The sequence below is a fragment of the Ciona robusta genome, chromosome 6, assembly GCF_009617815.1.
Source record: "Ciona robusta chromosome 6, ASM961781v2".
Lineage (NCBI taxonomy): Eukaryota > Metazoa > Chordata > Ascidiacea > Phlebobranchia > Cionidae > Ciona > Ciona robusta.
The window spans coordinates 4,499,768-4,514,134 of record NC_143240.1 but is presented as its reverse complement, the minus strand read 5'-3'; the positions used below and the strand labels follow the sequence as shown (position 1 = coordinate 4,514,134).

At 36.3% G+C, this 14,367-nt stretch overlaps 1 protein-coding gene across 2 annotated transcripts in view; it reads right to left on the bottom strand.

Annotated features, from left to right (window-relative positions):
• LOC149735168 (ectopic P granules protein 5 homolog) overlaps positions 1-13,237 on the bottom strand; it is a 33,162-nt gene extending 19,925 nt beyond the window's left edge. For both annotated transcript variants that reach the window (XM_089879350.1, XM_089879351.1), the window contains exons 1-20: positions 12,893-13,237; positions 12,528-12,588; positions 11,853-12,005; positions 11,334-11,464; positions 10,488-10,631; positions 9,913-10,053; positions 9,276-9,386; positions 8,027-8,264; positions 7,353-7,507; positions 6,854-6,988; positions 5,016-5,192; positions 4,612-4,750; positions 4,074-4,191; positions 3,655-3,759; positions 3,033-3,277; positions 2,401-2,552; positions 1,947-2,073; positions 1,261-1,412; positions 752-898; positions 274-409 (exon numbers count right to left, since the gene is read on the bottom strand). In XM_089879350.1, the coding sequence (XP_089735476.1) occupies positions 274-409; positions 752-898; positions 1,261-1,412; positions 1,947-2,073; positions 2,401-2,552; positions 3,033-3,277; positions 3,655-3,759; positions 4,074-4,191; positions 4,612-4,750; positions 5,016-5,192; positions 6,854-6,988; positions 7,353-7,507; positions 8,027-8,264; positions 9,276-9,386; positions 9,913-10,053; positions 10,488-10,631; positions 11,334-11,464; positions 11,853-12,005; positions 12,528-12,588; positions 12,893-12,934 (2,809 nt within the window). In that variant the 5' untranslated portion in view covers positions 12,935-13,237. The remainder of the gene's footprint in view (positions 1-273; positions 410-751; positions 899-1,260; positions 1,413-1,946; positions 2,074-2,400; positions 2,553-3,032; positions 3,278-3,654; positions 3,760-4,073; positions 4,192-4,611; positions 4,751-5,015; positions 5,193-6,853; positions 6,989-7,352; positions 7,508-8,026; positions 8,265-9,275; positions 9,387-9,912; positions 10,054-10,487; positions 10,632-11,333; positions 11,465-11,852; positions 12,006-12,527; positions 12,589-12,892) is intronic.
• Positions 13,238-14,367: the final 1,130 nt, after the last annotated feature.

Sequence of the window (14,367 nt, the reverse complement as noted above, 5' to 3'; positions counted from 1 at the left end):
TACAATAGAACAACCACCATAGTAGTAATATCAGGGGTTTTTGTGTAGGAGGTATATGATCCTGGGTCAACAACATAGACCCGAATGGATTGGGTCAACTTGGACAATAGCTCTACAACTTATACTACTTGCTTGCATATAAAAGTATGAATGAATAAAAGTCCTTTATCCTTGCATGGCAGAGCAAAAATACATTTCTATTTTCATAGGTCACCACAAGCAACATATAAAGTAACTAATATTTAACTAATTAGCAACTAATTAATAAATTACCGCATAATTTATTCTTAGGATCTGTCCAAACTCTTCGATGAAGTTTAAGCTTCAATAAAACCTCCCAACTCCATGCTGTCACCTTGTGGTCGATGGGTTGAGGGGTAAGACGAACCGCTGATGCAACTTTTGACACCTGGGGTTAAAGGTTATGAAAGGTCAAAGTTTGGTTGTAGAATTATAAAAAGCGGTCTTACTACAAGATAACCGATAGGACCTAAGATTTAGGGAAGTTGGCTAATTGCCTGAACATTTATGGATATCTTGCCTAAGGGTGGGTGATTGTTTTTATGTATGGCTGACAATTTAGACAACCCATTTGTGACCACTGGGTTGGAGCAATTGCCGTTAAGTGTCTTGCCCAAGGATACGGCAATCAGTGTCAAGCATTGAATATCTTTGGGTTAGGCTTACGCATATGATTATACTATACATATATATATCACACACACACAAATATACACACCACACAACTTACATGGTCGATACTCTTAACCACAATCCCCGATTGTATCCGATCTTGCTCAAGTTTAACGTTCGTCTCCAATATTAACATAGATATCTTATAATGAACCTCTAGTGGTAGGAATAAGTGGCCGTTGTCGCGATAACCAAAGTTTAAACCCTGCGTGGGGTAAGATTGGGATTATGTTACTGTAATTTTAAGACACAGAATATGGCCTTGAAACTTTGGCATTTTAGGATCACAATTGACAAAAATTGCCAGAACATCCTTTTACTTTTAAAAATTGTACATTATTGGGAAAATTAAATAGCTTAGCTTTAAAAACAAAATATTTGGATTTGCTAATTGAGTAAACCTGATGAAGTCTCTCTGCATGGCAGAAAAAACATTGGTTTAAATTAAATTAAAGGGTAAGTTGTGTGCCAGGTGAAAATATATTTTGCCTGGCAGCAACAACAGCAGAATAACAAATTTACATTCAGAACAACTACAAAACCAACTTCATTAATTAGTGTACCAACCTGTAAAACCATCTTTGCGAGTTTGAATTCCGTTGAGGTGATTGGGTTACCTAGCAACCACACGCGTAGCAACTCGAGGTCACATGACGATGGTTGCCATGACGAATAAGGAAGGTCGCTAAGCGAGTATACGACGGTGGACATGAATTGATCTGGAATGGAAAGTATGCTTATAATATTGGAAAAATAGAATATATTATATACTCTTTATACTGTTATAATATAGTATGAGTCTATACTTGATAAACGTATATCATAAATGTTACTTTATTCTATGTGGATAAAGTTTTAAGAAGTGCTATGCTATGGGACCTGGGATTTAGGCCAGAGTTGGCCCATTACCCAAACACCCAGAGTGCTACAACCCATTAGTGACCACTGGGTTGGAGCAATTTATGTTAAGTGACTTGCCCAAAGACACATAACTATCAGTATCGAGCCTTGAACCCAATACCCTACGGTTACAATGCAAGCGCCTAACCACTGAGCCATGGTGCCAGTCTGTTATAAATATGAACTTTGTCATTCTCATTACTAATTATTATACTAGATTTGGGTTAGTGGGCCAAACCTAGCTTAAATTCCAGGTCCTTGACAAGGACCTCACCCACAATGAATACCATACTAGAATATTGTACATTTGTGCATCATATAATTAATCAAACAACAATATATACACCCCTTACCCATATTATGGAATACATATTGTACAAGCATAGATATAACATATGGATGACGGTAGGCAACTGAACATAACAACTCCCGTCCGGTCTTGCTACAAATGTCACGAGTCATGCAATATACAAACGATACCTGCAAATATATGGGTTGAATAAAACAAAATGAAATAAAGTTTTCAATTTAAATACATTCAATAAATGTGTTAAAATACATTCAGTATATGTGGTACTGTAGTGGTTGCATAATGGTTTATTGCCAGTGGTAAACTAAGAGGGTGAGTGAACGCGAGACGCGGTATTTATAGGGCAGATAATCGTAGGAAAAAGGCACGTGTGGTATAACTTGCATATTCTATTCTATATGGGTTTTATATATTTCAGTGGGCTTATTACCGTTATACATTACATTCCATGAAATTTTATAGTTGCCCAATTAAAAACTCCATAAACCACTTCCTACCTTAAAAATATCAACGGCAATAGTTTCCACCAAATGCTTCTCAGTAGTTGGTCTAGCTTGTGCAAGGTTGGCAAACGCAGTGAGTAAGTAAACGATCTCATTTGCTGGCATGGTGGATAATTGCTCTTCAAATGCTAACTTTGTGTCGGGGTCTATAGATACCATATATGTAGGTATAGATATCATATATTTGTACATAGAAATAATATAATTAAATCTAAACATATTGTAATGATGTATAGAAATAATACTATGTGTGAAATGAATAAAAAGTTATTAACTTTAATCCTCGCATGGTATGACAACGACAGTCGTTATAACACAGGTGTTCTGTTTCATACACCTCGTGCCCGCTTACGAGTTACCACGCATTTAACTTATTTATCCTCGTATGACGGGGCAACGACAGTCGTTATAACACGGGTGTTCTGTTCCATACACCTCGTGCCCGCTTACGAGTTACCACGTATGTAACTTATTTATCCTCGCATGACGGGGCATAACAGTCATTATAACACGGGTGTTTTGTTTCATACACCTCGTGTCCAATTACAAGTAACCACGTATGTAACTTTGTGAGTGATTGTTTTTTGTATTGCTGACAATTTGAACAAAATGAAAAATAGAAATACCATTAATAAACTCGAGCCACTCCTGCTTTGTATAATCCGTTGCAACGAGACAATCCACCTCGGATCGAACACCAGAAGGCACATTCATCAACAAATAGATCGTCTCTGCTGCTCTCGGGGACATCGTGTGGTAGGAAAGATCAGCGATGAATTGATAAACACCGAGACGTGCAACGGAGAGAAGACGGGACACGCAACGCTTCGTGAATTCATCGAACTCGAGTTGGAGCCGCTCCATGCTGTAGCTGTGTGTGTGTGTGTATGGTGGTTATGTTTATTGTGTGTGTGTGATGAACCAAAGTAATATTTGTTAAGGTTCAATGACCTAAACGATGGATATCTACAATAATACATCACAACCTAAAGTATATTGTACCCCACTGTAGCAGTTTATATTCTTTTCACTACCCCAACAACCAGGTATAATACTCAATAAGACTACATTACCCCATTACCCAGGGTGCTACCATCTAGACCCCACTGTGGCAGTTTATGCATACTTACATTCTAACTAAGACCTGGTTTGTGGTAATAGATGTAGGTATGTAGCACTATTACGGTAAAACACTGAGGTTGCTACCTCAGGACTAACAACAGCAAACACATTATAACAGACACTTACGTTTGTTCATTATTATGATTATCTTTATATAACTGCCATTGTTCAGCCACAATAAGCACAGTGTTGCGGATAGATTGCGCAATCCTACGCACTAGTTGTTTGTATCTGGAATCAAGTAACTTACATTATGTGGTGCATGGTTATATAATATTAGGTTTTATTACATAATAAATGCATGGAATGCATTCTTTAGATAAAGTTAAATCTGTTCTTTCCAAGGCTATGCATTTGGGGCACAGCCGCATAATTATAATATTTTTATTAAGTCATAATTTGTGGTACTTGATATACCTGCTTTATTAAATAATATAAGTAAAAAAAAAGGATAATGTCATTATGCCATTAATAAATTTAAGCGGTAATGGTTCTATATGCTTAAAATCAAAAGTTAAATATATTTTCAAACTCCTATTACTTACTTGGGCCTCCCCAGTGTTGCCAATCCCTCACCCAGTATATCACATATAAGGTCACACACAGCAATACTGGTCAACACTGTTTCACTTGTTATGCTTGTGGGGTGTTCGTATTTACCATCTGGAAGTATATAAGGTGTATAAATACTGGGATTAATATATTATTACTATTTCTACACTTTTATATTAACTATATATTATGTTCAATCATCTGGATATCGTAATACATACACTAAAACATTTGTATTGTATAAAATTAACTTTATTACCAGATGAACAATATAATCTGGATATCAATGTTCATAAATATGAAAGAAATCGTTAAAAATACTCTTCTGTTGTTGTTACAAGGCATATGAGCTGTTTATTGTTACTAGTACCTTTATAATATATATATATATATATAAGTAAATAGCTCATACGCTTTGTAACAACAACAGAAGAATGTTTATAATTATTTCTATGAACATTTAGGAACATTTTTTGTTATTTCTATTATTTTATGAGATATTCATGGAAATTTATATTATTTCTATGATACCTGGTTTAACAACGAGCTTCAACGCATGAGCGAGCATGGTTGCCATCGGAACTTGTCGGAACACGAGGATTAGATCGCTCTCTAGTGGTAGAAGTAACGAGGATATCGTAGAATCTATTTCTTCACCTTCATCATCGATCTGTGATGTCATAGCGTGTGATGTCATAGCGTGTGATGTCATAATGTGTGATGTCATCATGGGTTATGTCATAGTACTGATGTTCTAATTAATGATGTCATAAAATTTATTACTCATGATGTCATAAATTCCATAACATAAGTTCATGATGTCATAATGGGCAGTGCCATCTGCCATACAAATAAAATCAACCCACAAAGTTACATATGCGGTAACTTGTAAGCTGGCTATTCATTCATATTCAACCAAAACAACATGGACCCACCATTGTCCAACTTGCCCCCGATGTCGATTTCTCCCGTGATTGTTCCAATGCTGCTCTATACTCCATGAGGAATTGATCCCGTGAATGAGGATCACGTAATATGATGTATAGAAGGAAGATGGAGTGATCAAGAGATGTCTTGTCATTGGATGAGGAAGAGCATACGGGGCCGGATATCTAGGGAGGGGTTAATTGTATTTTACCTGTTAGGTGTCTAGGAAATAGCAGTATTAGGGGTTATAGGGGGTTACTAGAGGTCAAATGGGGTGATATGGGGTTATTAGAGGTCATATGGGGTTACTATAGGTCATATGGGGCTATATGGGGTGATATGGAGTTACTATAGGTCAAATGGGGTTATTAGGGGTCATATGGGGTTAATATAGGTCATATAGGGTTATATGTGGTTACTATACAGCTATATGGGGTTACTATAGTTTAAATGGGGTTATTATGGGTCATATGGGGTTACTAGGGGTCATATGGGGTTACTATAGGTCATATGGGGCTATATGGGGTCATATGGGGTTACTAAAGGTCATAGGGGGTTATTAGGGGTAATATGGGGTTACTATAGGTCATATGGGGTTACTATAGGTCATATGGGGTTATTAGGGGTCATATGGGTTTACTAGAGGTCATACTATAGGTCATATGGGGTTACTAGGGGTCATATGGGGTTACTAGGGGTCATATGAGGTTACTATAGGTCATATGGGGTTACTGGGGTCATATGGGGTTACTATAGGTCATATGGGGTTATTAGGGGTCATATGGGTTTACTAGAGGTCATACTATAGGTCATATGGGGTTACTAGGGGTCATATGAGGTTACTATAGGTCATATGGGGTTACTAGGGGTCATATGGGGTTACTAGGGGTCATATGGGGTTACTATAGGTCATATGGGGCTATATGGGGTTACTATAGGTCATATGGGGTTATTATATGGGGTCATATGGGGTTACTAAAGGTCATAGGGGGTTATTAGGGGTAATATGGGGTTACTATAGGTCATATGGGGTTACTATAGGTCATATGGGGTTACTAGGGGTCATATGGGTTTACCAGAGGTCATATGGGGTTATTAGGGGTAATATGGCGTTACTAAAGGTCATAGGGGGTTATTAGGGGTAATATGGCGTTACTATAGGTCATATGGGGTTACTAGAGGTCATATGGGGTTATTAGGGGTCATATGGGTTTACTAGAGGTCATACTATAGGTCATATGGGGTTACTAGGGGTCATATGGGGTTACTAGGGGTCATATGGGGTTACTAGGGGTCATATGGGGTTACTAGGGGTCATATGGGTTTACTAGAGGTCATACTATAGGTCATATGGGGTTACTAGGGGTCATATGGGGTTACTATAGGTCATATGGGGTTACTGGGGTCATATGGGGTTACTAGGGGTCATATGAGGTTACTATGGGTCATATGGGGTTACTAGGGGTCATATGGGGTTACTAGGGGTCATATGGGGTTACTATAGGTCATATGGGGTTACTAGGGGTCATATGGGTTTACCAGAGGTCATATGGGGTTATTAAAGGTCATATGGGGTTACTAGAGGTCATATGGGGTTATTAGGGGTCATATGGGTTTACTAGAGGTCATACTATAGGTCATATGGGGTTACTAGGGGTAATATGGCGTTACTAAAGGTCATATGGGGTTACTAGAGGTCATATGGGGTTATTAGGGGTCATATGGGTTTACTAGAGGTCATACTATAGGTCATATGGGGTTACTAGGGGTCATATGGGGTTACTAGGGGTCATATGGGGTTACTAGGGGTCATAGGCATAGCTTAAACAACTTTGAATGTGCCTACCTGTACAAGCCCCTCCACCCATTCATGTATAGCAGGGGGACACCTTAGTAGATGGTTAACTACAAACATCTCTTCACTAAAGTGGCGACCTGGGTGCTTCCCCTCATCAGAGAACTCTAGTAGATGGGTGATAATCTGGGGGGTAAAGATTATAATGCTATAACTGTACACCACACAACATTGTGGGGTTGTTTCTCTGTGGGTGAGAAAATGCAGGTGCTATATTAGGGGTGGTTGAGAGGGCTCCAAACTGTACGCTGCATTAACTAGATAAGAATCGATATGTGCATAAAGTTAAAATATTTAGAATTAGAAGGAAATAAGAAGACTCTAAAATTTGTTACCTAACATGGAATGTTGTATGAGATTACACAAAGTTTAAAATATTTAAGTATTTTAGTAATAAAGTTGTACAAGGTCAACAAACCTGTTCGGGTTAAAATAATCAATATATTAGACAAAGTTTAAAAACATCTAAAATAGAAATCCATAAACGTACCAGTGAGAGCCACCTAGTGACATCGTTCCAGAATTTATCGTTGCCCTCATGTGGCCGTTTGCGGCGGACAAACGAAAACAAAACGTTAGCGACTCGTTTTAGATCGGTGACGGAAGAATCGAGTAGTTCAAGTAAGATGGATGGCTCGATTTGCCCTGTTTATATGGTTTCTATGTTATTATAATGTTTTTATTTTAGTCATATTGTTTCTATGTTGGTTATAATGTTTATATGGTTTCTATGTTAGTTATATTGTTTCTATGTTACTTATGTTTCTATGTAAATTATATTACTTTATACACTATTGATGAGATATATCTTTAATTTGTGGACATGTCATCTTTGTCTATAAATTGTGGCTCTGCTTGTTTGTATAGACACCTAACAGCAGGGTAAAAGCTGTTTTGCGTTTAAATAAACATACGATGTCACCCCGGTTTTTTAAAAGTAGGGATAAAATTTCACCCTCGATACCTAAAACATTACGCCTATGTAGCACACAAACCCTTATGAACAACAATAACCTTAATTCTTCTGAAATTTTAACGAAACATACAGTTGCAAAAAGAACTCTTTCAGAATTGTGATTATACTACAGTAGAGCTACAGTGTTATTTGTAATGTTTCAATACTGTTAACACTGCAGTAGAGCAGAAAACATAATAAGCAATAACCTTGATTCTCTTGCAGTCTTTTTCTATGATGTTTGAAAACCCTCACAAGTTCATGCAAGTGTTGTTCACAACGTAGGTAAGCCAACGATGATATGAACATAAGTGAACTTAGCCCACCATTCACCATGTGTTGCGCTTCATTTAGTGAAGTGCTTAACTTTGTTAATGCTTCTTCATCAATATGGAAAGATTCATAACGATGGGTGTGTGATACTTTACGCTGGTCTTGACAGTAAACCTGTATGTAACCATAATATATATTGCTTTATGTAACTATGTATATGCGATATGTAGGACACACACTATAGTCTGGTATGATACTGTATGTAATGGTGGGTATGCGATACTTTGTGCACGTTATAATACTTTTTGTAACAATCTACATGCAATACATGTATTGGTGTCATATTATGAAAGCATATTATGAAAGCATTATGAAAGCATATTATGAAAGCATATTATGAAAGCATATTATGAAAGCATATTATGAAAGCATATTATGAAAGCATATTATGAAAGCATATTATGAAAGAATTATGAAAGCATATTATGAAAGCATATTATGAAAGCATATTATGAAAGCATATTATGAAACCCCATAATATAAAGTATGCTGGGATACTTTGCTATAGAACCTAATTATAATGAAATGAATGTGTATGAATATACAAGGGATATTACCTTGGCTTTGTTACATGTAATATTCGTGTAGTAATATCAATTACATAGTATGACGAACCAATACAAAGCCATACATTATACACATAATAGGGAAATATACAAAAGCATATTTAAATAAATTAATAAATAATTCAGCCGATAACAAATGGAAATACACAAAGATTTAATAAATAATGAATGTTATGTTATATAGTAAAATGTCATACATTTAAAGATTTAAAGATGTTTTTCTTTATATACCAAATAATAAGTATTATAATATTCTGTTGTTGCTACAAGGCATCTAGCTAAAACACTAAAAATAAAGTAAAAGAGTATATTGATATATAGCAGGGTGGGGAAAGATGGGACACCTTTTTATTCTATTTTCATATCCCATTTGGATTTGGTAGCAAACAAAGAATATTCAAAGAATTATAAAACCGTATCTTCACGACTCCTATCGGCCGTTGTTAATTGTTTAAAACACGATCAGGATATTTGGATATTATGTGCTAACGGTATCCCGTCCTACCCCACAGTACTATATTAATATAATATTGCATTAAATATTTTGTTAGATGCTAACCTCTGCCCTGACTTCTTCCATCTCAGTGATAAAAACTTGTTCGGATATTTTTTCAATCTTCTCATTTTGCTGTTTGCTCTTTTGTTCAGCAATCACCAGTCTTTCGTATGCCTGTAGATTAAAATGTGGGGTTAGTGGGTTTGGGGTGCTTAAATAAGGGACTGATGATGTTAGTTATTGGGGGAATATATCTTTGGTTCACCATTATTTGGATTCGATGTTTATATGTTGTGCATTTAGTAGCACTTGGTGTATTTGTTATGATGCAACGAGAATCGTCCAACAATATGAGTGATAACAAGTTTGTATTTAAGTAATAGACTGATGATGTCAGTTATTAGGGAAATATATATCTCTTAGTTACCACGTATGTAACTTTGTGGGTGATTATTTTTAATGTGTGGCTGACAATTTAGATAACCCATTAGTGACCACTGGGTTGGAGCAATTGCCATTAAGTGTCTTGCCCAAAGACACATTCGCCAAGGTAGCAGCATTGAGCTTTGAACCCAGTACACTCCAGACTAGCGCTCTAACCACTATATTACAAGAATAAGTTAATATACAATGGTAGCATCACCAAGCTTTGAACCCCATACCCTCTGGTTTGAACCACTAAGCTACAACATCAGTATACCTGATAATAATTAAGCATTAGAGTTTTAAACACGTCATCATAATGGTGCGACTCCTCAATAAACTGATCAGTGTATACATCACCGTGGTCCAACAACATGTTATGGTAGAATGTGGATAACTGCTCGTGGCTGAAGGGGCTCTGGGGGGAGGATGGTAGGATTAGATTAACTATGGTTAATGGGGGATATAACAACTGGTTCCATTCTATACGGGTGAAGTCACATCGGATACTTAAGATGTAGGTTTATTATCCAACACCCAGGGTGCAATATTAATCATTAACCCCACTGAGGCAGTTTATAGACATCTATTTGGGTTTAGGCGAGGTTTGACTTATTACCCAGAAAGCTACGATTGGATACCAACGGATTTTGAAGAAGCAAAAGCTGAAGGTTGAGTAACAGCCATAGTTGTTGCATATCAACCTAACATATAAAATCCATGCGGAAACACCCTGGGTGTTGGTGTAATGAGCCAACTCTGGCCTAATCCAATGGAGAGAACATAAACAGCAAATTGCAAGCTCTATAGAATAGAAAGCACATATACAATGTTGGTGTTACATCAACCCACCAAAACACTTGTGTCTTCCTCATCTTCCTCCTGTGGTAGACTTGGATATATTGTTTCTATGTTTTCACCCGCCATGTCCCAACTATCCTCCGCAAACGGCAACACTGCATCATTCTCCACTTGGTGGGGTAATGAGTCACTCAACTGGAATAGAAATGTTAAAAATAAAATAATTTTAAAAAAATACGTTCATTTTACATTTTGTTTAAATTAAAAAAAAATATTAGTAATTTTGTAAAAAAAGTACTACTTTTAATAATTAAAATACAATAAGTAAAAGCTACCATCAATAAGCAGTAACAAATTAGTTTATTCAATATTATTACTACTCTGCCATGGAATATATTGGTTTAATATTAACATTGAGTTTGTGTACCTAACTATCCCTGCCTACCCTGTGTTTATAAAAGTTTGGCGCCTATGATTGTATGAGTGCTCCAACCCAGTGGTCAATAATTGTACATATTGTCAGCCAAACAGAAAACCAATCGTCCCAAAGTTTTTCAATAGTTTAACTTTATGTGTGTCCAATGGTTAACACCCCATGTTCTTGAGGTTTAGTTTAATATTAACATTGAGTTTGTTTGCTCAAGTGATTTACAACCATAACCGGTATATCTGCACACATGGGATGGTAGAGTGGGCAGACCAATAAAATAGGTTTTCGGTGTAGTAATAAATTTGTTACATCTGTTAGCAGCATAATGCAACCCACGAAATTCAGATCAAAAGACAGCAGCGAATGGCGGATAAATGAATGGCGCCATGAATGGCGGATAAAACGTCGGAAATACACTATTTTATATTAGATAAGCCGCTAAAAAAACTTTGTGATGTCATTATTACCTCATCATCATTATCCAGTAGATTAAGTTGAACATCTTGGTTTGTTTCATTGAGGAATAACGGGGCTGTGGGTCCAACTGTGTCAGGGGTTACGGGGTCAAAGGTGAGAGGGGGTGGTGGGGCTGAGGGGTCTATGAGGGGGGTAATATAGGGTGAAAAAACTGCATTTTAAGATAATGTATTGAGATAATTGTATTCGGGTATGAATTGTGGTTTAATAGGGTTAACATATAGTTATATAACTGTTTATTGAGATTCTTGTAGCTGGGTCTGTTAGAAGGGTTAAAGGACTACTATATATTGATATCCCTATACAATGAGATTCTTGTAAAATTTAACTTATTATTTGTAATGCTTTGTTATTAATGCAATAAATTCTAGGGTTGGCCTAATGGCCTGCCCACCCTGTCACCCTAGGTTTGCCGCCTATGCTGTGTAGTTATTTGCAACTCTGGCCTAAACCATAAAATTCTTTACCAATAATTGTTAGTTGCATAAAAAGGCATTGCCCATTATTACCTTCATAATCTTGTGTGTGAGTCACAATGGGTTCATTATCATCATGTGACACGTTACGCTTGCCCGCCCATAGTTGATAGAATTGTCCAGGTACGACAGGACTGCATGTTTCGCCATTAGGGGGCGTGGTGGTTTCTGCTGGGGGAGTTTCCTCTATGAAATGAAATTTATTGGTTTGTTTATTTACACTTAAGTTAATACTGTTAGGTGTGAAAGTGTAATTGGTGCGTGTTTTCCTATTTGGTGGGTCAGTTTCGTCTAAGAAGTAATATTTTTGATCATACATTTACCTATAAGTGCCTAGGCCTAAGCAGATTGTATGTTAGGTCATATTACCCACACTTGTCTATTAAATGTTATAATGTAAATTTAACAGCGGCAATTCGTTACTGGTTAGTAGCAGTGGTGAAGCGTATAAAATATACTGCTGGATTCTTCACCATAAACTTATACTTCAGGAAAGAAACTATTTTTTTACACTTTATACAAAGCAGCATTAATATCTTAAGATACCTATTAGCCGCATACTGCTAAATGTTATAATGCAAAGGATGCAATTCAATAGCGGCAATACAACACCAGATTAGGAACGTTTGACAAATATTAGCAGCAAAAAAATCTACTTTTTTATACTTTAGAAAGCATAATGTAACTTGAATGCATCTCACAACACACCTAACATATCTTCAACCTGGTGGCCATCATCCGAATCATTGAGTTTTGTTTCTTTGTTTTTCTAAAGAATCATCAAAAAAAATCAATAAAATAACAAAAGACACGTCTTCTTGGTTTAAACCAAGACATTGCTGTTGGTGATATAATTAAAAAAGAATTAAAAAGTAAAATTATGAAAAAAAGAATAAGTAATATATACAGAGACTGTAGTTTTAACAAACGCTTTAAACTACTTTTTAACCTATAGGAACCATAACCAAGTCAGAAACGATGCACAATTTAGTGTTTTATCTATTTTTTACCTAAATCATTACCTAATTTTGTGTAAATCGTTAGAATTTAGTTAAAATTAAAGTAATTTTTACCTTTTTGACCTTTGTTTTGCTTCTCGGCTTTGGTTGTTCCATTTAGAGGAAAAAACAACGAAAAATGCAATTTTGTTTTACTATAATAACTTTGTCTGTTATGCTATCTGGGTGATTAAATCTACTCTAATTAAAAAATGTGTTAATAAAGTAGATTTAATTATTAATTAAAACAAACCAAGTTTAACAGTATCTTTGTCACGAGACCTGTGACCGCTCATCCGTGACCGACACGCTTCACTGGGTTCGGTGGTAAACACTTAACATGAAAATCTTATAAACCGAAACTTTATAGGGAGTAAGCAAAACTTTAATAAATGTAACTTATTATCCTCGCATGGCGGGGCAACGACAGTCGTTCTGTTTCATACACCTCGTGCCCGCTTACAAGTTACCACATATGTAACTTACTTATCCTCGCACGGCGGGGCATCGACAATCTTTATAACACGGGTGTTCACTTTCATACACCTCATGTCTGCTTACAAGTTACCACATATGTAACTTATTTATCCTCGCACGGCGGGGCAACGACAGTCGTTATAACACGGGTGTTCACTTTCATACACCTCGTGCCCCTTTACAAGTTACCACGTATGTAACCTATTTATCCTCGCATGGCAGCAGCGATGAGCCTCGAATCCGTAACCACTGGACTTTACGCAAGCGCGAAAAAACTTCCTACATTTACTTTGCTGATCAATATAAACACTATTCACCTTTAACCTGCGAGACTTGATTATTACATCATTTCCTGTCTCTACGCAAAATAATAGCCTTTCTAGAATTTCTTTGAAATGTGATACAAAGATTTATCAACTTATATTACAGACTATATTCCCTTCTCTTCCTTGTTCTGATAACTTTTTTGATCTTTTGTCGTTTTCGAAGAGAAAATGTAACATATTATGTTCCATTGCCACTAACTTTCCCAACTTATTATCTTTTGTATAGCTATCTGCTTTACTGAACCAAATATAAGGACTTGAACCTACAAGCTGTCTAACCAGACAATGGTGTTAATAGTAATGCTAAGATATGGGATGCAAGGCCTCACACATAATCTATATTATATACTATGCTGCCATGCAACGCCTAAACCAAATGTAACTGCCTTCCACCACATGTACTGTGGGTTTACCAGCCAATCTGACATGATCATTGAATAGTTAACAATGATCAAACTTGAACTTTCTGAGAATAATTCTACTCAACTATCACCCTTGTCGATTTGCTGTTCCTTTCTCTTCATTTGTTTTCGATACACAAGGTATTCGTTCTTCGCTATCGTATTCTAGGAGATAAATAAAATTGATGTTATATTTAGCCTGAATAAATCTCATTTGATTGTCTTAAAATATTTTTCAATTTCTTACTAAAACATATCTCTATACATATACAGTAGGATGGGAGAAGATGGGACACTTTTTAACTATATTTTCTTGTCCCATTTAGCAGTAAACAAAAAACATTCA